The sequence below is a fragment of the Pseudophryne corroboree genome, chromosome 1, assembly GCF_028390025.1.
Source record: "Pseudophryne corroboree isolate aPseCor3 chromosome 1, aPseCor3.hap2, whole genome shotgun sequence".
In the NCBI taxonomy this organism is placed as follows: Eukaryota; Metazoa; Chordata; class Amphibia; order Anura; family Myobatrachidae; genus Pseudophryne; species Pseudophryne corroboree.
Window position 1 is genome coordinate 478,171,423 of NC_086444.1, and position 25,465 is coordinate 478,196,887.

General features: G+C 46.2%; 1 protein-coding gene across 1 annotated transcript in view; it reads right to left on the reverse strand.

Moving 5' to 3' along the window:
• DAPK1 (death associated protein kinase 1) overlaps positions 1 to 25,465 on the reverse strand; it is a 244,935-nt gene that overhangs the window by 84,657 nt on the left and 134,813 nt on the right. Inside the window, exon 3 of the mRNA XM_063913762.1 lies at positions 8,158 to 8,379. Coding sequence (XP_063769832.1) covers positions 8,158 to 8,379 — 222 coding nt within the window. The remainder of the gene's footprint in view (positions 1 to 8,157; positions 8,380 to 25,465) is intronic.

Below are 25,465 nucleotides of genomic sequence, written 5' to 3' on the forward strand. Positions count from 1 at the left end.
GGCACATAGAAGGGGAGGTTAGGGTTAGGCACCAAGCAGGGAGGGTTAGGGTTAGGCACATAGAAGGAGAGGTTAGAGTTAGGCATCCATGAGGGAGGGTTAGGTATCCATGAGGGAGAGTTAGGGTAGGGAAAGGGTGAGGGGGCTTACTGCGGGACTGTCAGGATTTTGATGGACGGGATGTCAGTGTCTGTATGCTGACCACCGGCATCCCGTCTATCGGTCATTCATACCGATCCCAACCAAACAACTCTGCCTGGTCAATACAGTCCTTGATGGAAAGCACGTAAGTTAGCTAGAAAAATAATGCAGGGTGTTAGTGAAAGTTACAGGAAGAAATTATAAAAAATATGTAATGGTGACAAGGTGGACACAAGTGGAAGAAATAAAAAAAGTAAAAGTACATGGTGATCTCTAAGCCAGGTTACATAAAGCAAGACTATATCAGAGGGCATACAAGTTAAAGTGTATACACCTACAGGTTGAGTATCCCTTATCCAAAATGCTTGGGACCAGAGGTATTTTGGATATCGGATTTTTCCGTATTTTGGAATAATTGCATACCATAATGAGATATCATGGTGATGGGACCTAAATCTAAGCACAGAATGCATTTATGTTTCATATACACCTTATACACACAGCCTGAAGGTAATTTTAGCCAAAACTTTTTATAACTTTGTGCATTAAACAAAGTGTGTCTACATTCACACAATTCATTTATGTTTCATATACACCTTATATACACAGCCTGAAGGTCATTTAATACAGTATTTTTAATAACTTTGTGTATTAAACAAAGTTTGTGTACATTGAGCCATCAAAAACAAAGGTTTCACTATCTCACTCTCACTCAAAAAAGTCCGTATTTCGGAATATTCCGTATTTCGGAATATATGGATATGGGATACTCAACCTGTATAATGTATCATACATTTGTCATGAGTAGTAAGGGTGTCCTCTGTTACAGAATGTTTGTGTACACTTGTCAGATGGGAGATTTTCCCAAGCAATAGCAGAACAAAGGACAAAAATACCTGGTTGTCTTCAAAGCTATGTATGTTATTGACCAGGTCATAATAATAATAAATGATGATGATGCATAACCAAGAAAATCTAGACAGACATGTTACTGGAATGTCCGGTCTGACAGGTGTTACCGGAAATGGATGTCACTTTGATGACAGGAAAGTATAAAGAACAACACGATGAACTGTACACAGACATACTGCCATAAGGGACGAGAGCGGTATTTTCACATACCTGCATAATTAACTAATGTTTTATATTTTCTATATACAATGATTCTATATAAAATACATATAATATAAAACAATGGCAATCTATATAATAAATGCCAATAATTTGTCATACGCAGTGGGAGCGGGGGCATGTACCTGAGAAGAAGGAGCAGGTCAGCAGAGAAGAGGAGGACTGCTGGCAACGGAGTAAGCAGTGACCTCACTGGGGTCGGTTTCACCAAGTGCGCCAAATAGACCCTATAAAGGGGGCATGATCTAGCGGGGAAGAGAGCATGGCCTCATGGCTCGCCCCCATTTTCATCAGTCTGGGTCATGCCCAGCACTCCCAGAGATGCTGGACTGCCCCCAGAGACTCTTCCCGCACTGCAGGCTCCAGCTCAGTGACCAGGAGCCGGGCGGTGCACAATAACATCACAGTGCATAATTTGGCTCCCGGTCACTGAGGAGTCTGCATTTTGGTGTCACCCCCTCGGAAGGTGACACCTGGTCAAGTACGCACTCCTCTCGAGATACCACTGGGAGTAAGTACAGTAGGGTGGCAGTGACCTAGCATATGGCAGTCATGTAGGAGATCTGAGAATAATTTTATGCAGACCAAGGAACAAGGACACTTATTTTACCCTACATAGTTCCTAATAATGCTCACCTTTCAGTTTGGATGATCATCAAATCTAGTACTATGATACAAGTGACATCACTGCTGAACAGATATAAAATAAATTATATATGAAAATAAGAATTTACTCACCGGTAATTCTATTTCTCGTAGTCTGTAGTGGATGCTGGGTACTCCGTAAGGACCATAGGGGTATAGACGGGCTCCGCAGGAGACTGGGCACTCTAAAAGAAAGATTAGGTAGTATATCTGGTGTGCACTGGCTTCTCCCTCTATGCCCCTCCTCCAGACCTCAGTTAGGGAAACTGTGCCCGGAAGAGCTGACATTACTAGGAAAGGATTTGGAATCCAGGGTAAGACTCATACCAGCCACACCAATCACACCGTACATCTCGTGATAACTATACCCAGTTAACAGTAAGAACAATAACTGAGCCTCTCTCAACAGATGGCTCATACAATAACCCTTTAGTTAAGCAATAACTATATACATGTATTGCAGAGAGTCCGCACTTGGGACGGGCTCCCAGCATCCACTACGGACTACGAGAAATAGAATTACCGGTGAGTAAATTCTTATTTTCTCTGACGTCCTAGTGGATGCTGGGTACTCCGTTAGGACCATGGGGATTATACCAAAGCTCCCAAACGGGCGGGAGAGTGCGGATGACTCTGCAGCACCGAATGAGCAAACTCAAGGTCCTCCTCAGCCAGGGTATCAAACTTGTAGAATTTTGCAAAAGTGTTTGAACCCGACCAAGTAGCAGCTCGGCAAAGTTGTAAAGCTGAGACCCCTCGGGCAGCCGCCCAAGAAGAGCCCACCTTCCTCGTGGAATGGGCTTTTACTAATTTAGGATGCGGCAGTCCAGCCGCAGAATGTGCAAGCTGAATCGTGCTACAGATCCAACGAGCAATAGTCTGCTTTGAAGCAGGAGCACCCAGCTTGTTGGGTGCATGCAGGATAAATAGCGAGTCAGTTTCTCTGACTCTAGCCGTCCTGGAAACAAAGTTTCAGGGCCCGGACTACGTCCAGCAACTTGGAATCCTCCAAGTCCCTAGTAGCCGCAGGCACCACAATAGGTTGGTTCAAATGAAACGATGATACCACCTTAGGGAGAAATTGGGGACGAGTCCTCCATTCTGCCCTTTCCATATGGAAGATCAGATATGGGCTTTTACATGACAAAGCCGCCAATTCTGACACACGCCTAGTCCAAGCTAAGGCCAAAAAGCATGACCACTTTCCACGCGAGATATTTTAGCTCCACGGTCTTAAGTGGCTCAAACCAGTGGGATTTTAGGAATCCAACACACGTTAAGATCCCAAGGTGCCACTGGAGGCACAAAAGGGGCTGAATATGCCCACCCCTGTAACAACGTCCGAACTTCAGGCAGTGAAGCCAGTTCTTTTTGAGAGAGAAAGGGATAGGGCCGAAATCTTGGCCTTTATGGATCCTAATTTTAGGCCCATAGTCACTCCTGACTGTAGGAAGTGCAGGAATCGACCCCCCTGGAATTCCTCTGTAGGGCCTTCCCGGCCACACACCAAGCAACCTATTTTCGCCATATACAGTGAAAAAGTCTTGCTGTCACGTCTTTCCTAGCCTTTATCAGCGTAGGAATAACTGCATCCGGAATGCCCTTTTCCGCTAGGATCCGGCGTTCATCCGCCAACGCAGCCGCGGTAAGTCTTGGATCAGACAGGGTCCCTGTTGCAACATGTCCTGACTGAGAGGCAGAGGCCATGGGTCCTCTGAGAGCATTTCTTGCAGTTCCGGGTACAGAGTCCTTCTTGGCCAATCCGGAGCAAAGAATATTGTTCACACTCCTCCGTTTATTACAATTCTCAGCCCTTGGGTCTGAGAGGAAGAGGAGGGAATATATAGACCGACTGGAACACCCACGGTGTTACTAGTGCGACCACAGCTATCGCCTGAGAGTCCCTTGACCCAGCGTAAAATATTTTTTATCTTTTTATTGACGTGGGACGCCATGTAGTCCACCTGAGGCAGTTTCCATCAATTTGCAAAACTGCGTGAAGACTTCCTGATGAAGTCACCACTTTCCCGGGTGGAAGTCGTGTCCACTCCCGGAATGAACACTGCTGACAGTGCGCTTACTTGATTCTCCGCCCAGCGAAGAATTCTGGTGGCTTCTACCCTCGCCACCCTGCTCCTTGTGCCGCCCTGGCGGTTTACATGAGCCACTGCGGTCTGACTGGATCAGAACCGGTTGGTCGCGAAGCAGGAACTCCGCTTGACTTAGGGCGTTGTATATGACCCTTAGTTCCAGGATATTGATGTGAAGGCAAGTCTGTTGGCTTGACCACAAACCTTGGAATTTTCTTCCCTGTGTAACTGCCCCCCACCCTCGGAGGCTTGCATCCGTGGTCACCAGGACCCAGTCCTGAATGCCGAATCTGCGGCCCTCGAGAAGGTGAGCACTCTGCAGCCACCACAGGAGAGACACCCTGGCCCTGGGGGATAGGGTGATTAACCGATGCATCTGAAGATGTGATCCGGACCACTTGTCCAGTAAGTTCCATTGTCCTTGCATGGAACCAGCCGAAGGGGATGGCCTCGTATGATGCCATCATCCTTCCCAGGACTCGAGTGCAGTGATGCACTAACACCTGTTTTGGTTTTCAATGGATTCCTGACCAGTGTCATGAGCTCCTGAGCTCTCTCTATCAGGAGATAAACCCTCTTCTGGTCTGTGTCTAGGATCATGCCTAGGCGAGGCAGATGAGCTGTAGGAACCAACTGCGACTTCGGAATATATAGAATCCAGTCGTGTTGCCGTTTCACTTCCAGAGAAGGTGATATGCTGTCCAGCAACTGCTCTCTTGATCTCGCTTTTATGAGGAGATCATCCAAGTGTGTGATAATAGTGACACCTTGCTTCCGCAGGAGCACCATCATTTCCGCCATTACCTTGGTGAAATTGGTAATGACAATCCCGTACTGCAATTCTGAGGTACACCTGATGAGGTGGATAAATGGGGACACGAAGGTATGCATCCCTTATGTCCCGATTCATTTCAGGCTTGCAATGACCGCTCTTAGCGATTCCATCTTGAACCTGAACCTTTTCAGGTATATGTTCAGGGATTTTAATACAATATGGGTCTAACCGAACCGTCTGGTTTCGGGATTATAACATGGTCGAATAATAACACCATCTTGTTGAAGGAGGGGACCCTTGACCACCACCTGTTGAAGATACAATTTACGAATTGCAGTTAACACTGGCTCCCTCTCCTGGGGGGAAGCCCGCCGGGTCCTCGTGAGGGGGCATCTTCTCACAGTCCAGCCTGTATCCCTGCGATACAATTTCTATTGCCCAGGGATCTAACAGGGAGTGAACCCACTTGTGGCTGAACTTACGAAGGCGTGTCCCCACCGGGCCTAGCTCCGCCTGTGGAGCCCCAGCGACATGCGGTGGATTTTTGTAGAGGCCGGGGAGGACTTCTGTTCCTGGGGACTAGCTGTGTTGTACAGCTTCTTTCCTCTGCCCCCGGCTCTGACAAGAAAGGACGCACCTCAGACTTTCTTGTTTCTTTATTCGAAAAGCTGCATTTAATAATGTCGTGCTTTCCTAGGCTGTGCAGGAATATAAGGCAAAATATCAGAATTATCAGCTATAGCTGTGGAGACCAGGCCCGAGAACCTTTCTCCACACAATCCTCAGCCTTCCATATGCCTCTTAAGTCGGCATCATCTGTCCAATGTATATTCTACAGGACACGTCAAGCAGAAATCGACATAGATTTGGTCTCTAGGACCCAGTATACTCATGTCCCTTTGGGCATGCTTTATAATTATATATCTATCACTTAAGACAGCATCTTAAAATATTTATATGCATACTAGGGTCTCAATCTCTGCTGATAAGGTACCTGTCCACGCTGCCACAGCGCTATAAACCCATGCCGACACAATCGCCGGTCTGGGTAGTATACTAGAATGTGCACACTATCTGCAGGATCCCTGAGAATAGCTAGTGCAAACAGGACACCCAAGGGGAAGATTCTCAACACATCCTGGCCCTAGTGGGGAAAGGATACAGCCTGAGAATTCTCTTGTGGGAAGCTGCAGTCTCTTGTCTGGAGATTCCCGCTCTTTTTCCTCATGAGAGGAGGGAAATTTACCTCAGCATTCTTCCCCTTAACATGTGTACTCTCGTGTCAGGGACAGATGAGTCATCAGTGATATGCAAATCATCTTTTATTCCAATAATCATATATTGAATATCTTTTAGCCCTCTTGGCTGTAACTTTGCATTATCGTAGTCGACAGTGGAGTTAACTCCGTGTCGATACTTTGTTATTTTGGATAGTGAACATAGAGAGACTCTGAAGGACTCTGTGACATAGGGACAGACCAGGGTAGATTTCCTTTCTGTTCCCTAACCTTTTGTGCAATAATTTTACCTCAGCACTTACACATATCCAAACAGGTGTCGGCGTTGTCGACGGAGACACCCTCCCACACACATATCCGCTCTATCACCTCCTTAGAGGAGCCTTTTACCTCAGACATGTCGACACACGCGTACCGACACACCACACACACAGGGGATGCTCTATTTGAAGACAGTTCCCCCACCAGGCCCTTTGGAGAGACAGAGAGAGAGTATGCCAGCACACACCACAGCGCTATATAATACAGGGATGTACACTATACTGAGTGATTTTTCCCCTATAGCAGCTTATATACACAGTTTTGCGCCTAAATTTATGTGCCCCCCCTCTCTTTTTTTACCCTTTGTGTACCAGGATACTGCAGGGGAGAGCCTGGGGAGCTTCCTTCCAGCTGAGCTGTGAAGAGAAAATGGCGCCGGTGTGCTGAGGAAGAAGGCCCGGCCCCCTCAGCGGCGGGCTTCTGTCCTTTTATGTACTTTAACGGCGGGGGTTAATGCACATATATACAGTTTATCAGACTGTATTATGTGCTTTTCGCCAAGTAAGGTAATCTAATTGCTGCCCAGGGCGCCCCCCCCAGCGCCCTGCACCCATCAGTGACCGGAGTGTGTGGTGTGCTAAGGGAGCAATGGCGCACAGCTGCAGTGCTGTGCACTACCTTAATGAAGACCGGAGTCTTCAGCCGCCGATTTTCAACTTCTCTTCGTTCTTCTGGCTCTGCAAGGGGGACGGCGGCGCGGCTCTGGGACCGGACGACCGAGGACTGGGCCTGTGTTCGATCCCTCTGGAGCTAATGGTGTCCAGTAGCCTTAGAAGCCCAAGCTAGCTGCAAGCAGGTAGGTTCGCTTCTCTCCCCTCAGTCCCACGTAGCAGTGAGTCTGTTGCCAGCAGATCTCACTGAAAATAAAAAACCTAACAAATACTTTCTTTTCTAGGAAGCTCAGGAGAGCCCCTAGGGTGCATCCAGCTCTGGCCGGGCACAGATACGAACTGAGGTCTGGAGGAGGGGCATAGAGGGAGGAGCCAGTGCACACCAGATATAGTACCTAATCTTTCTTTTAAAAGTGCCCAGTCTCCTGCGGAGCCCGTCTATACCCCTATGCTCCTTACGGAGTACCCAGCATCCACTAGGACGTCAGAGAAATTCAGTATGCGTTTTATAATAATTTTTTTTTTAAGTCGTTGTGTATGTGATAGTGAATGCAGACTCCAAGCACAAGGAGCTGGGACTGACTAATTATGTTTTGCATAGCGCTGCGTAATACAATAGCGTAATATAAACAAATGGCTGATTCGGAGGTTCTGGTCCATACATCTGGCATTCCCCTGGGACCTGCACGCGGAAGCAGACAAGTTTTCATGATATGCCAGAACTATAGGAACCCATTTTTGATGTGTAGACCAACTTTGTCCTAATCAAATGGAGGCCTTTTCTGATGAAAATAAATACCCCCATAAATGAAGCTGCTATTTCATGGCAGAAAGTAGAGTGCTATTTGTTTGGAATCCTGGAAACAGAGAACCTTTTGAACCTAAAACTAATGAAATCGCTTATCCCTTAGAGTTGCTGTACATTGAGTTTCACAGTTACACCACCGGCAAGGAGGGGATTGAATGGATGTTTACCAGCATTTTGTGTCCCATATCTGACACCCCATAGAGAAAGCAAACTATCTACAAACTGGTTTTGTTAAGCAAATCCCTCAGGCTGGAATAATGAAGGGCCCTTGAAAAAGCAGCTTCATTCGGTGTTGTGCCATTCTTGTGGCTACACAGGAGGCACATTACATCATCCTTTCAGTGCCCGAAACACAAACAAGCCATGTGGGGGGGTGGGGAGTGGTTGTGGCACTTACAGCTCTAGAATGAGAATGACATCTGTTTTGTTCTCGTACACCTCATGCAACGTGATCACATTAGGATGTTGGATTTCTTTCAGTATGCTGACCTCCCTCTCGATATCCTCCCGGGTCACCCCACGGCGGCTGGATTTGGTTCGCCTCTTCTTGATGAATTTTGCAGCATACTGCACGCCCGAGCTTTTTTCCTGGCATTTCTTCACCACTGCAAACTGACCGCTGTAACACAGAAAAAAAAAAAATGTTCATGAAGGCAGCATGGCACATAGGACAATAGGCTTTTTTGCAGTGTGTAGGTATGGTGAACATGGTATACGGACAACTTGCCCCCTCTTTTCTCACACGCCCAACATTAACAGATGTTAAGTTACCGGGGCCTCATATGCCAATACTAGAAAGGTTTTGCATTTACAAAATTGGGGCAGTTACTGAAGCCATGAGATTAAGGGGTCTATTCACGAAGCAGTGAAAAGAGTGGAGAAATGGACCAGTGGAGAAGTTGCCCATAGCAACCAATCAGCTTTGAAGGAAGCCTTTATAAAGTACATTCCATAAAATGAAAGGGAGATGCTAATTGGTTGCCATGGGCAACTTCACCACTGGTCTGTTTACCCACTCTTTTCACTGCTTCATGAATAGACCCCCTAAGTTAAGGTAAGGTATCTGTACTTTTCCTACAAATGTATTAAAACCTTTTAATACTACATTTTAGTGCAAATATTGGTATACAGATAATTAACAAGACAGACAGACTGTTCACCAATAAAAAGTCATGAACCACAAATTTTTAATAAGGACTTTAGTTTTTTGGGGGTTTTTTTCAACATAGTGTCCGCATACTCTGTAGCACTTCACAATTGGGAGCAAACACAGGAGTAAAGCAAGTGAGTTGTTTACAGAAAGACCTTGTAAGATTACAATCTATGGGTATTGAATTAAAGATCATTTTATTTTTGTATGTTTTTGTGCTGCTGAGTGGGCATCTAAGCAAACAAAATAACAAAAATAAATGTGTAAATCCCCTTCTAAATCTAACAGATTTTAAGCCAGTGATAGGCAAACCCATAAAAATGAAGTGATCACATGGTGGGCCATCACTGCGCATGACCGGGATGGGACAGGTCACTTTCGATTATACAGATAAGAACTGCAGATAAACATTAATGTGCAGCCCTTGGCGGTTATAGGACTGCCCAGTTATAGGCAGCCTGTCACTGATATATACCCCAAAGTGCTTACAGTGAAATGGAACAGAGGCAGGCATGGAGTCCCGATTGTTCATCAAGTGTCGCATGATTAAGCATCAATATAAAAACGGGATATTCAAAAATTATTTTTTAGGTAAACTGCTGGGGAAAGAAATTCTTCAATTCAACAATATACCATGAAAAAAAAAAAAAAGTCTACAAAACAAAATCGGTCACATTATGAAATTTTGTAAAGCCAGGTCACTGAGGAGAAACGGCTATGGCCGGAGAGCATGCTTTTGAAGCAGATACTGCAATAAATTAGCTAAAAGTAAAATCCGTATACCAAATAAACCTAAAACGTGTGCCAAGCTTATAATAGACCAGGTCACGCTCTCATGATAAAGCTATAGACCGTTGATCAACTGATTTAATATTACAATGATTTCTAGATGACCTTGGGCAGATCAGTCCAGATTAAGATTACACAATACTCCTTTAGGGTGGGCAATTATACTGTAAATAAAATAAATAACTGCCACTGCTAAGCAGACGAGGCGGATGGCAGATTTTACTGGGGGGGGGGGCTGGAGCTGCAGTAAAATCTGCCACTGCCGCTAAAGTCTGCACTGGGATAATAGGCCACGTAGAAAGCGTTTGCGCAGTCCACCAGCCAGAAAACATATGTTGAAAAACGGCGCCAGGTCTTATAGTTTTTTTTTTAATGCTTTAAAAAGTACACAAGCAAATTAATTAAACATAGAATTTGACGGCAGATAAGAACCACTTGGCCAATCTAGTCTGATCCTTTTTTACAGTACTAAACAATGCAGAACAAAGACATGGTTTGAAAACATTGCTGCATACTGGTAGAATCATGACCCAATACAAGGGATGCACCAGGGTAATGTTGGCACAAAACCCAGGAACAGATGGGTACTGCTTTAAGAACCCATAGAAAATTACTAAATAAAGTACAGCAACCACAAAGGATATGGAAACTTTTACTATGTAGTATTGGAACAAGAAACCAAATGGAGGGGCTGCACTACCTAACATTGCCTTACATGGAATATTTCCATCCTCCCACAGGATTTTGTCCGCAAAATACTCTGCAACCAATTTTTTTTCCATTGGATACTGCAGGTAATCGGGAGCTCGCATACCCACCGTAACCAAAAATCGGTTGCGTAGTCTGCATAATTTTTTGCAGGCAAAACCTTGATTTGATCGCTCAAAAGGGACTTTTTACATCACGTCCAATATTTTGGTCGGGTTTATCCATTTTACGTGGCTAAACCAGACCTCTCTGGGTACAATCAGTGTGGAAAAAAAAAAAATTGTACCCCGCAATCTCCCGTCCCTTTAGACGGGAGATTGGGCGCGTAAAACAATTAAATTCCATGCCCAAGATCTCATTATGGTATGCAAATATTCAAAAATACGGAAAAATCCGATATCCAAAATACTTTTGGTCCCAAGCATTTCAGATATGAGAGGCTCAATTACTAGCCTAACACAAAGAAATAATCACTGCAAAAAGTTATTTGATGGCGGGAAATAAAAAACATAGCACCCTAATAGCAATAAGCATTTATCTAGGTAGTTAAGACAAATTGCTGGTTACTATGGTGAGCGCAAGTACCAGTGCAATATTGGCAGATTCATATTATGGCAAATAAAAGGTGCTTACTAAGCTACTATCATTGCTTTCTGAACGGAATAGTGTCACCCAAGTATTTGCACAAATATATATATATATATGGAACCATGAGTTCCCCTGCCAGCATCATGAGATCAGCTAGTTACTTAATACTTGTCCAACTTAATGCCTGATTTAACACTATTTTTATGCAGTTGTGCGATTATTGGCTGGCAGTGCATGTGCCATGGTGGTGTTGCGCTGGTGGTCGCAGAGATGGTTTATATGCAAAGTGATTTACAGTCAGGCACCATTTTGGTGGGGACACGGGGAGTGGCTGTAAAATAGCATGTGTGTCATGATTATTTTTGGGGCTACTCAGAAGTTTGATAATAGACTATCTGCAACAGCCGCTGGGACTCGCAGAGCTGGCTGTGGGCACCTCAATACAAATCCAGATGACTGCAGTATTGCATATTTTGGCACAGTGGCTGTGTACACATTCCCAGAATTAGAATGCATGCTCCTTTCTTTCAGTATCTCAAAAAAAATAAAAAATTAAATCTGTCAAATCCCAGTATGTAAAAAAATAAAAAAAGAAAAAAAAAGAAAAAAAGGAAAAAGAAACAGCAGCACTCTATTATGTGGTTTATGTACTAATGTAGCACTTCGTACAAAGGCCCTAAAGGTCCATACACACTGGGCGATCTCGAGATGAAAGCAGCTCACTTTTGGTGTTTTGAGCCGATTTCAGCTCAAAGCCGCCCAGTGTATATGAGCAAGCGATGAGCGTTGATGCGCGCTCCCGCTTCATCGCCGGCGGCCGCTGTTCATCTACTGGTATTACCAGTAGATGAACGACGGGGTGAGCGGCTTTCCATAGCGTCCTGCTATGGAAAGCCGCTCACCCCTGCTGACATCGCTGGGCAGGGGGGGAAAGCGTTCAGTGTGTATGCAATGAGTGATTTTCAGCCCAGCGATGATCGCTGTGCATACACGCTGGGCAAAAACGCACAGTGTGTATGTACCTTAATTCCGTATGAGTTGTAGATGTGCAAAAAAAATAGGATTTTAATACCTACCGGTAAATCCTTTTCTCTTAGTCCGTAGAGGATGCTGGGGACGATTCAAGAACCATGGGGTATAGACGGGATCCGCAGGAGACATGGGCACTTTAAGACTTTGAATGGGTGTGAACTGGCTCCTCCCTCTATGCCCCTCCTCCAGACTCCAGTTATAGGAACTGTGCCCAGGGAGACGGACATTTCGAGGAAAAGGATTTATTGTTAAACTAAGGGTAAGATACATACCAGCTCACACCACAAACACACCGTACAACATGGCATTTTACCCATATTTGCCTACCTGACCCTCTCCATGAGGGAGAAAATGCTCTGTCCCTGGACTTTCCTGGTAATGTATGATTGCCATCACCTGTGGTGAGCTAGGTAATTGATAAGAAAGGTGTTTCACCACAGGTGATGGCAATCATACATTACCAGGAAAGTCCAGGAACAGAGCATTTTCTCCCTCATGGAGAGGGTCAGGTAGGGAAGTATGATTTTACGTAAGTCCAGTCAACGGCATGAACAATGGCAGCAACAGGCTAACCATAACAGAAACACAACCTGTGTGCAACACAACCAATACTATTAAGCAAGTACTGTATATAGAGTCCGCCCTGGGACGGGCGCCCAGCATCCTCTACGGACTAAGAGAAAAGGATTTACCGGTAGGTATTAAAATCCTATTTTCTCATACGTCCTAGAGGATGCTGGGGACGCTTCAAGAACCATGGGGTTTATACCAAAGGTCCAGAACGGGCGGGAGAGTGCGGACGACTCTGCAGCACCGATTGACCAAACATGAGGTCCTCATCAGACAGGGTATCAAACTTGTAGAACTTCGCAAAAGTGTTAGAACCCGACCAAAAAACCGCTCGGCAAAGCTGTAACGCTGAGACCCCACGGGCCGCCGCCCAAGATGAGCCCACCTTCCTTGTAGAGTGGGCCTTCACTGATTTCTGTAACGGCAATCCAGCCGTAGAATGAGCATTCTGAATCGTAGTACAGATCCAGCGTGCAATAGTCTGCTTAGAAGCAGGAGCCCCAATCTTGTTGGGATCATACAGGACAAACAGAGCGTCTGTTTTCCTAAGTTGAGCCGTCCTAGCGACATAAATCTTCAAAGCCCTAACCACATCGAGGGATTTTGACTCAGCGAAGGCGGCCGTAGCCACAGGCATCACAATAGGTTGGTTCATGTGGAACGCTGAAACCACCTTCGGTAGAAACTGTTGACTAGTCCTCAACTCCACTCTATCTTCATGGAAGATTAAATAAGGGTTCTTGTGAGACAAGGCCGCTAACTTAGACACCCCAATTGCGGATGCCAAGGCCAACAGCATGACCACTTTCCATGTGAGAAATTTCAACTCTATCTTCTGTAGAGGTTCAAACCAATGAGATTGAAGGAACTGTAACACCACGTTAAGATCCCATGGTGCCACTGGGGGCACAAATGGAGGTTGGATGTGCAGCACACCTTTCACGAAAGTCTGAACTTCCGGAAGGTAGGCCAATTCTTTTTGAAAGAAAACTGATAAGGCCGAAATTTGCACTTTAATTGAGCCTAACTTTAGACCCGCATCCACACCTGCTTGCAGAAAATGGAGAAACCGACCTAGCTGAAACTGTTCCGCAGGAGCCTTCTTGGACTCACCCCAAGACACATATTTCCTCCAAATACGGTGATAATGTTTCGCCATCACTTCTTTTCTAGCCTGAAGAAGTGTGGGAATGACTTCACTGGGAATACCCTTTCGGGCTAGGATACGACGTTCAACCGCCAAACGAAGACGCGGTAAGTCTTGGAACACACACACGGCCCCTGCTGTAACAGATCCTCTCGTAGAGGAAGAGGCCAGGGATCTCCCATGAGTAATTCCTGAAGATCTGGATACCAAGCCCTTCTTGGCCAGTCCGGAACAATGAGGATTGTCTGAACCTTTGTTCTTCTTATGATCTTCAGCACCTTTGGAATGAGTGGCAGCGGAGGGAACACGTACACAGACTGAAACACCCATGGTGTCACTAGGGCGTCCACTGCTATTGCTCGAGGGTCTCTCGACCTGGAACAATATCTCTGAAGTTTCTTGTTGAGGCGGGACGCCATCATGTCTATTTGAGCAATTCCCCCAAGACTTGTCACTTCTGCGAAGACCTCTTGATGAAGCCCCCACTCTCCGGGATGGAGATCGTGTCTGCTGAGGAAGTCTGCTTCCCAGTTGTCCACTCCTGGAATGAATATTGCAGACAGAGTGCTTGTATGTCTTTCCGCCCAGCAGAGAATTTTTGTGGCCTCCGCCATTGCCGCTCTGCTCTTTGTTCCGCCCTGGCGGTTTATGCGCGCCACTGCTGTCACATTGTCCGACTGGATCCGGACGGGCAGGTTGCGAAGAAGACGTTCCGCTCGAAGAAGGCCGTTGTAAATGGCCCTTAACTCCAACACGTTTATGTGTAGAGAAATTTCCTGGCTTGACCATCTTCCCTGGAAAGTGTCCCCCTGTGTGACTGCTCCCCAGCCTCGGAGACTCTCATCTGTGGTCACTAGGATCCAATCCTGAATCCCGAACCTGCACCCCTCTAGGAGGTGAGAGCTGTGCAGTCACCACAGGAGTGAGATTCTGGTCTTGGAGGACAGGATTATTTTCCGGTGCATGTGCAGATGAGATACGGACCACTTGTCCAACAGATCCCACTGAAACACTCTGGCATGGAACCTGCCAAATGGAATGGCCTCGTAGGCTGCCACCATCTTCCCCAGCACTCGAGTGCATTGATGGATTGACACTCTCGCTGGCTTCAGAAATTGTTTGACCAGACTCTGAATTTCTAGAGCCTTCTCTTCTGGAAGAAAAACTCTCTGTACGTCTGTGTCCAGAATCATTCCCAAAAATGACAGTTGTTTTGTCGGACTCAATTCAGGAGATCTTTCCAAGTACGGGATAATTGTGACTCATTGCTTGCGCAGGAGAACCATCATTTCCGCCATAACTTTGGTGAAAACCCTCGGAGCCGTGGACAGACCAAACAGCAACATCTGAAATTGGTAAAGACAATCCTGAATAGCAAACCTCAGGTAAGCCTGATGCGGAGGATATATGGGCACGTGTAAGTAGGTATCCTTTATGTCGACCGACACCATAAAATCCCCCTCCTCCAGACTGGAGATCACTGCTCGGAGAGATTCCATCTTGAATTTGAATTTTTTCAGATAGAAATTTAGGGATTTTAGGTTCAGAATTGGTCTGACTGAGCCTTCTCCCAGTTGTGACGGGGGCACCTTGACAATGACTTGATTTTGACACAGCTTTTGTATTGCATCGCATACTACCTCCCTGTCCAGAAGAGAAGCTGGTAAGGCCGATTTGAAAAACCGGTGAGGGGGAACGTCTTGAAACTCCAGTTTGTACCCTTGGGACACTATTTCTAATACCCAAGGATCCAGGCCCGAACGAACTCAGACCTGACTGAAGAGTTGGAGACGTGCCCCCATCGGTGCGGACTCCCGCAGAGGAGTCCCAGCGTCATGCGGTGGATTTGGCAGAAGCCGGAGAGGACTTCTGCTCCTGGGAACCTGCCACAACTGGTGACCTTTTTCCCTTTCCTCTTCCTCTAGCAGCAAGGAAGGAAGACCCTCGTCCTTTTTTGTATTTATTGGTCCGAAAGGACTGCATCTGATAGTGGGGCGTTTTCTTTTGTTGTGCAGGAACATAAGGTAAAAATTATGACTTACCCGCGGTAGCCGTAGATACCAGGTCAGCGAGGCAGTCACCAAACAAGACACCACCTTTATACGGCAGAGACTCCATAGCCTTCTTAGAGTCAGCATCAGCATTCCATTGATGAATCCACAATGATCTCCTAGCTGAGACTGCCATGGCATTGGCCCTTGATCCCAAAAGGCCAATGTCCCTCGCAGCTTCCTTAGATAGACTGCAGCGTCCCTGATACGACCCAGTGTCAAAAGAATGTTATCCCTATCCCGGGTATCTATCTCAGATTGCAAGTTATCTGCCCACTTTTCAATAGCGCTACTCACCCATGCCGATGCAAAGGCAGGTCTGAGCAGCGTACCCGTAGTGACATAAATGGATTTTAATGTATTTTCCTGCTTACGATCAGCAGGATCCTTTAGGGCCGCCGTGTCAGGAGACAGAAGCGCCACCTTCTTGGACAGCCGTGATAGAGCTTTGTCTACAGTGGGGGGAGAGGGGGGGGTGACTCCCACTTATCCCTATCCCCAGAAGGGAACGGATATGCCACCGGAATTCTCTTGGGAATCTGAAACTTCTTGTCAGGATTTTCCCAAACCTGTTCAAAAAGCGTGTTCAGTTCATGAGAGGGAGGAAACGTTACCTCAGGTTTCTTTCCTTTATACATACAGACCCTTGTATCAGGAACTGTAGGGTCTTCCGAGATATGTAACACGTCTTTTATCGCCACAATCATGTACTGAATGATCTTAGCCGGTTTAGGATTCAATCTGGCATCACTATAGTCGACACTGGAATCAGAGTCCGTGTCGGTATCTGTATCTGCTATCTGGGTAAATGAATGCTTTTGTGACCCCGAGGGGGTATGGACTTGTGACAACACATCCTCCATGGATTTTTTTTCCATGCCTGGTTCTGAGTCTCAGATTTATCCAATCTCTTATTTAATAGAGCCACATTTGCATTTAAAACATTCAGAACATTTACCCAATCAGCAGTCGGCAGTGCTGACAGGGTCACTCCCACAGTTTTTTCTGTCCCCACTCCAGCTTCCTCCTGGGAAGAGCACTCAGCCTCAGACATGCCGACACACGTGTACCGACACCCACAACCACACTGGGGCTATAGGGGACAGACCCACAGTAAAGCCTGTCAGAGAAACACAGAGGGAGTTTGCCAGCTCACAACCCAGCGCCTATCCCGGTACTGAAACGGTTTATACAATGCCTCAGACCTGTTAGTGCTTTTATTATTATTAAACAAGCACCAAATTAACTGTGCGTTGTCCAGACAGCTCCCATAAAATGCCACCACAATAGCCCCTGCCCGGCTTGTAAACGCCTCTGCCTGTCAATCAGGCAGAGGCGTTCGCACACGTGAGATGCCGTCACATCTCACTGTGTGCGAACGCGCAGTGCGGCTTCTGCGTGTGCGCACATTGCAGGGGGCTTCACATGTGAATGCTGTCGGAGTAGTGTTCCATGCTGAATTAGGGTGGTCTTCAGTTTGCCGGCGGCAGGGCTCCGACGCCCAGCATTCTGACGCCGGAATCCTGACCGCCGGCATGCCGACAGCTTTCCTCCCTCTTGGGGGGCCACGACTCCCCTGGAGGTAGAATAGGCAGCGAGCGCCACCGTGCCCGCAGCGAGCCCGCAAGGGGCTCATTTGCGCTTGCCCAGCTGTCGGGATTCCGGCGCCAGTATGCTGGCCACCGGGAGCCCGACCACCGGCATAACATACTACACCCCTGAATTAGGCCCAATATCAAAACCTGGAGCCTTGGGCATTTTATGGGCTGAACCAATGTTCACTTATGAAGTGCCTCATGCATGACATATGGGCAGACTAGATGGGCCAAGTGGTTCTGATCTGCCATCACATTCTATGTCTCTATGCCTCTGTATAGTCACAAATTATTGAATTGGCAGATTGCATTCTTAAGGCCCATACACACTAGCCGAGCCCCCGCAGACGCCAATATTGGCGACGGTGGGGACAACACTTGCCGATGGTGGTGGGGGAGGGATTAAAGGCAGGGGAAAGACTCCCATGCGTTAACGAGGACCTCCCTCGTCTGTACATGTTCAGATGAGGGAGGGGGTCGTTAACGACATGGAGTGTACACACTGGACGAGAAAGTAAAAGATCTCACTCAGATTGGCCCTTCTGAGCGAGATCTTTTACTTTCTCGTCTAGTGTGTATGGGCCATTACAATTACTTTATTATTTTAGTCCAAGGGATGGATGACCTCGTGTGCGAGCGGTATACTCTGAGAGTCAGATGACGTGCAGAATTTGTGTTGCATAAATATCTCTGAATAGTTACACCCACAGCACTGCAAGAGTTTGTGTTTGCTGTAAGAGACGTGCTACAAGGATATGTTGTTTTACAAGTGTGATTATCTAACTGTTACATGTCTAGAATCAATCCAGAAAAATAGAGCAGTTTAATAATTTAGCAAAACAGAGAAAGAAAATATACAGCCATTTTTAATACCACTTTGAGCATTTATCACAGCAAAACCCATGGAAACCAGTGATCCTCACGACAGCTACATCCGTCAGAGTCCTCTGGCAACACAACACACTTATGTAAAAACACGCCTTTAAAATTAGCATGACAAAAAACAGCAAGTCATTATTATCAAACTATTATTAGACAAATGGCTGATTTATATTTTTACATGTGTTATTCAATTCATTCACAGTAAATTCACTTGGGGAAAAAAAAATCAGAGGGCAACACAGGGTATCATTATCATATTCAGGGTGAAACGGGAATGGCTGGGAGGTAAGTTACGTATGGACACAAGCGCAGACACCTGTGGGTCCCATTTTGTCTTGACCTCTAACTGAAGTTCAAGATTTAGTGGATCGGACTTTTTTTTGTAAATGAATAATGCCATTTTTGCAATGATTTTGTATTTACAGTCTGAAAAATATATCATAGTGAAGGATACTACCTTCAACATAACCTGAATCACCAACTTAAAATACATTAAAAATAAAATAAAAAAATAAAGAAACAATTACACTACACGAAAAATGTAGTAAAAGACACACTAGACCAGTAGTTCTCAAACTGTGTGCCATAAAACTCTGGGGTGCCTCAAGGTACTTGCAGGGGTGCACTGGCTTGGGCAATGTAATAGACAAAACCAGTGCTTGTGGCTTCTTATCATAAAATATGTGACAAACAGAAGTGACTCCTGTCCCTCATCACATATCTGACCCTAATAGGCCCTACACACTTGGCGATATTCTGAAAGATATGAACGATCTCGTTCATAAATGAACGAGAACTCGTTCATATCTTTCAGTGTGGAGACTTAAGCGATGAACGATGCGCGTCCCCGCGCTCGTTCATCGCTGGTCTCCCGTCGGCTGTGCATGCAGGCCAATATGGACGATCTCGTCCATATTTGCCTGCACTTCAATGCAGCCGGGTGACGGGGGGAGTGAAGAAACTTCACTCCCCCCGTCACTGCCCCCCCGCCGCCGGGTCGCTCGTCGGCCTTATCGGCCGTCGGGCACCTCGGCGGCACATCGCCAAGTGAGTAGGGCCCATAAGGATGACATATAAAAACAATTTACTTAATTTAGTCTAGGGCGCAGTTATATAAAAAAAATTGAGAACCACTGGTCTAGACCACAGGTTCTCAAACTCGGTCCTCAGGACCACACACAGTGCATGTTTTGCAGGTCTCCTCACAGAATCGCAAAATAAATAATTAGCTCCACCTGTGGACCTTTTAAAATGTGTCAGTGAGTAATTACTACACCTGTGCACCTGCTGGGTTACCTGCAAAACATGGACTGTGTGGGGCCTGAGGACCGAGTTTGAGAACCTGTGGTCTAGACCAGTGGTTCTCAAACTCGGTCCTCAGGACCCCACACAGTGCGTGTTTTGCAGGTAACCCAGCAAGTGCACAGATGTATTAATTACTCACTGACACATTATAAAAGGTCCACAGGTGGAGCTAATTATTTCACTTGTGATTCTGTGAGGAGACCTGCAAAACATGCACTGTGTGGGGTCCTGAGGATCGAGTTTGAGAACCTGTGGTCTAGATTATTACATACTTGCCTACCTGACCCTCTCCATGATGGAGAAAAATAAGATTTTACTCACCGGTAAATCTATTTCTCGTAGTCCGTAGTGGATGCTGGGAACTCCGAAAGGACCATGGGGAATAGCGGCTCCGCAGGAGACTGGGCACAACTAAAGAAAGCTTTTAGGTCACCTGGTGTGAACTGGCTCCTCCCACTATGACCCTCCTCCAAGCCTCAGTTAGGACACTGTGCCCGGACGAGCTGACATAATAAGGAAGGATTTTGAATCCCGGGTAAGACTCCTACCAGCCACACCAATCACACCGTATAACTCGTGATACTATACCCAGTTTAACAGTATGAAAACAACTGAGCCGCTCAACAGATGGCTCAACAATAACCCTTTAGTTAACAATAACTATGTACAAGTATTGCAGACAATTCGCACTTGGGATGGGCGCCCAGCATCCACTACGGACTACGAGAAATAGATTTACCGGTGAGTAAAATCTTATTTTCTCTGACGTCCTAGTGGATGCTGGGAACTCCGAAAGGACCATGGGGATTATACCAAAGCTCCCAAACGGGCGGGAGAGTGCGGATGACTCTGCAGCACCGAATGAGAGAACTCAAGGTCCTCCTCAGCCAGGGTATCACATTTGTAGAATTTTACAAACGTGTTTGCCCCTGACCAAGTAGCAGCTCGGCAAAGTTGTAAAGCCGAGACCCCTCGGGCAGCCGCCCAAGATGAGCCCACCTTCCTTGTGGAATGGGCTTTTACTGATTTAGGATGCGGCAGTCCAGCCGCAGAATGCGCCAGCTGAATTGTGCTACAAATCCAGCGAGCAATAGTCTGCTTAGAAGCAGGAGCACCCAGTTTGTTGGGTGCATACAGGATAAATAGCGAGTCAGTTTTCCTGACTCTAGCAGTCCTGGAAACATACATTTTCAAGGCCCTGACTACGTCCAGTAACTTGGAATCCTCCAAGTCCCTAGTAGCCGCAGGCACTACAATAGGTTGGTTCAAGTGAAAAGCTGATACCACCTTAGGGAGAAACTGAGGACGAGTCCTCAATTCCGCCCTATCCATATGGAAAATCAGATAAGGGCTTTTACATGACAAAGCTGCCAATTCTGACACACGCCTGGCTGAAGCCAAGGCCAATAATATGACCACTTTCCACGTGAGATATTTTAGATCCACGGTTTTAAGTGGCTCAAACCAATGTGATTTTAAGAAACTCAACACCACGTTGAGATCCCAAGGTGCCACTGGAGGCACAAACGGGGGCTGAATATGCAGCACTCCTTTCACAAACGTCTGAACTTCAGGTAGTGAAGCTAGTTCTTTCTGGAAGAAAATCGACAGAGCCGAGATCTGTACCTTAATGGAGCCTAATTTCAGGCCCATAGTCACTCCTGCTTGTAGGAAATGCAGAAATCGACCTAGTTGAAATTCCTCTGTTGGGGCCTTTTTGGCCTCACACCAAGCAACATATTTCCGCCATATGCGGTGATAATGCTTTGCAGTTACATCTTTCCTGGCTTTAATCAGCGTAGGAATGACTTCCTCCGGAATGCCCTTTTCCTTCAGGATCCGGCGTTCAACCGCCATGCCGTCAAACGCAGCCGCGGTAAGTCTTGGAACAGACAGGGCCCCTGCTGCAGCAGGTCCTGTCTGAGCGGCAGAGGCCATGGGTCCTCTGAGATCATCTCTTGAAGTTCCGGGTACCACGCTCGTCTTGGCCAATCCGGAACCACGAGTATTGTTCTTACTCCTCGTTTTCTTATTATTCTCAGTACCCTTGGTATGAGAGGCAGAGGAGGGAACACAAACTGACTGGTACACCCACGGTGTCACTAGAGCGTCCACATCTTCTGCCGCCGATTTTCCGGACCTCTTCTTGCTTCTGGCTCTGTAAGGGGGACGGCGGCGCGGCTCCGGGACCGAACACCAAGGCCAGTTCCATGCGGTCGATCCCTCTGGAGCTAATGGTGTCCAGTAGCCTAAGAAGCCCAAGCTAGCTGCAAGCAGGTAGGTTCGCTTCTTCTCCCCTTAGTCCCTCGCTGCAGTGAGCCTGTTGCCAGCAGGTCTCACTGTAAAATAAAAAACCTAATTATATACTTTCTTTTTAGAAGCTCAGGAGAGCCCCTAGTGTGCATCCAACCTCGGCCGGGCACAAAATCTAACTGAAGCTTGGAGGAGGGTCATAGTGGGAGGAGCCAGTGCACACCAGGTGACCTAAAAGCTTTCTTTAGTTGTGCCCAGTCTCCTGCGGAGCCGCTATTCCCCATGGTCCTTTCGGAGTTCCCTGCATCCACTAGGACGTCAGAGAAATGCTCTGTTCCTGGACTTTCCTGGTAATGTATGATTGCCATCACCTGTGGTGAGCTAGTTAATTGATAAGAAAGGTGTTTCACCACAGGTGATGGCAATCATACATTACCAGGAAAGTCCAGGAACAGAGCATATTCTCCCTCATGGAGAGGGTCAGGTAGGCAAGTATGGACTATTAATAGGCAAATTTTCGCCTTGTTTTAACAGCAAGTTATGAGTTTATATTTTTAAAGATACAAACTGAATTTTTTTTTTTAAATAAAATGAAAACAAGGGTTGTTGTAATTGATGAAACTGATGATCTACGTGAGCAGCTGTCTCTCCTGCAGCAGAGGTGTAATGGAACTATACGTGGTTATACAATGTGTACGCTACTAGCCTACTTAAGCCAGTTTCTTTCACAATGAAGGGTCAAGTCAAACAATGAATACAGATTCCAGACCTGCGTTGGAACAAATACTACAGGTAATCCCAGTGATTTGTTGGGTGATCTTCTAATACCTATTGAATTACAGCTGAATTAACACCCTGGAATGGATCATTTCATTCAAAAAATGGCAGCGTGCCCTCACTTCCCTGCACTTAAACTGCAACAGTCTACTAGTGCGTTCTTTTCTTACCAGTGTCTTATTACTACAATGAAACTATGAGCACAACAGAGTACATACACCAGCGAAACGATGCAGATGCTTTCAGGGACTGCCCAACAAAACAAACAGGCATCCTGCTGCCTTATTAATTTAACATAAACATTCATTCTGCTGATGAAATGTATGTAATTAGCATAAACCCATAATAATTTACCCATGTCATTAAGGCAACACAATGGGAAATGCATCAGCATTAACACAACATTTGTGGTAGATGACTACAATATACATTTTCTATGATACAGCTTGCAATTAGACAATTTTCACCTCTGCCCACCGGTGAGCCCCTCCCCCGCTCTTTATTCTGTGTGCCCCTTCCATACTTACCCTCGGCCCATTCAGACAGCAGATTTTCCTTCTATCCAGTAGCTGGACAGTGTCTGTCCTGTCTTTCTCACATATAAATGCATTTTGTGCATAGAGTTGGGTCCAGTGGCTTTTAAAAGAGGATGGAGCCCGTGTGCAGTATTCTGCCTGGACCTACTCCTCTCTCTAGCTGGCAGCACTCAACGAGTGCTAGTAGACACTGGCGTGGTGTGATTTTTCTACTGTGCATGCGGAAAACACCAGGAAAAGTTTGTACAGTGCTGCAGCTACTGATACAGTACACAGTGAGGTATTGTGTAAATGGATGCAGGGTGTGCACTGTGGGCCCCTTATACATACACACAAACACATACATGTATGGAATCCAAACTTGAGGGGACTCACCATTCCAAAAATGCAAATGAAGAAATCTATTACCACATCATTAAAGTGTATTGCATGTGCATATAGTTAGTGGAACTGGACTACAGACTGAACTCTTTAGTCTATGTACATAATTACACACACACACTAAAACATAAATCCTAGCAAAGGCCAGGCTTCCATTTCTCTGTCCTCTTGTAATTATAACACAGTAAGCAGTCACTTTGTATGAGAACATTGTGAAGCGCAATGGAATATGCTGCCACTTATAAATAAATGTTAATAAATAAGCTCGTCACCATATCTAAAGGTGTGTACACACGGTGAGATATTTTTTTGAAAGTCACCTTGCGATCCCGATGCACGGTCCCGCGAGGTCGGTATCGCACGCCAGATAGACTGTGCAGGGAAGTACATTTTGACTATCTAGTATAAAATAAGAATTTACTTACCGATAATTCTATTTCTCGGAGTCCGTAGTGGATGCTGGGGTTCCTGAAAGGACCATGGGGAATAGCGGCTCCGCAGGAGACAGGGCACAAAAAAGTAAAGCTTTTACCAGATCAGGTGGTGTGCACTGGCTCCTCCCCCTATGACCCTCCTCCAGACTCCAGTTAGGTACTGTGCCCGGACGAGCGTACACAATAAGGGAGGCAATTTGAATCCCGGGTAAGACTCATACCAGCCACACCAATCACACCGTACAACTTGTGATCTAAACCCAGTTAACAGTATGATAACAGAAAGAGCCTCTTAAAGATGGCTCCTTAACAATATAACCCGAATTTGTTAACAATAACTATGTACAGTATTGCAGATAATCCGCACTTGGGATGGGCGCCCAGCATCCACTACGGACTCCGAGAAATAGAATTATCGGTAAGTAAATTCTTATTTTCTCTATCGTCCTAAGTGGATGCTGGGGTTCCTGAAAGGACCATGGGGATTATACCAAAGCTCCCAAACGGGCGGGAGAGTGCGGATGACTCTGCAGCACCGAATGAGAGAATTCCAAGTCCTCTTTTGCCAGGGTATCAAATTTGTAGAATTTTACAAACGTGTTTTCCCCCGACCACGTAGCTGCTCGGCAGAATTGTAATGCCGAGACCCCTCGGGCAGCCGCCCAAGATGAGCCCACCTTCCTTGTGGAATGGGCCTTAACAGATTTAGGCTGTGGCAGGCCTGCCACAGAATGAGCAAGTTGAATTGTGTTACAAATCCAACGAGCAATCGTCTGCTTAGAAGCAGGGGCACCCAACTTGTTGGGTGCATATAGTATCAACAGCGGGTCAGATTTTCTGACTTCAGCCGTCCTTGAAATGTATATTTTTAAGGCTCTGACAACGTCCAACAACTTGGAGTCCTCCAAGTCGCCAGTGGCCGCAGGCACCACAATAGGTTGGTTCAGGTGAAACGCTGATACCACCTTAGGGAGAAAATGCGGACGAGTCCTCAGTTCTGCCCTATCCGAATGGAAGATTAGATAAGGGCTTTTATAAGATAAAGCCGCCAATTCAGATACTTTCCTGGCGGAAGCCAGGGCCAGTAACATAGTCACTTTCCATGTGAGATATTTAAAATCCACCTTATTCAATGGTTCAAACCAATGGGATTTGAGGAAATCTAAAACTACATTTAGATCCCACGGTGCCACCGGAGGCACCACAGGAGGCTGTATATGCAGTACTCCTTTAACAAAAGTCTGTACCTCAGGAACTGAGGCCAATTCTTTTTGGAAGAATATTGACAGGGCCGAAATTTGAACCTTAATAGATCTCAATTTGAGACCCATAGACAATCCTGATTGTAGGAAATGTAGGAAACGACCCAGTTGAAATTCCTCCGTCGGAACACTCCGATCCTCGCACCACGCGACATATTTTCGCCAAATGCGGTGATAATGTTTCGCGGTGACTTCCTTCCTTGCCTTAATCAAGGTAGGAATGACTTCTTCTGGAATGCCTTTCC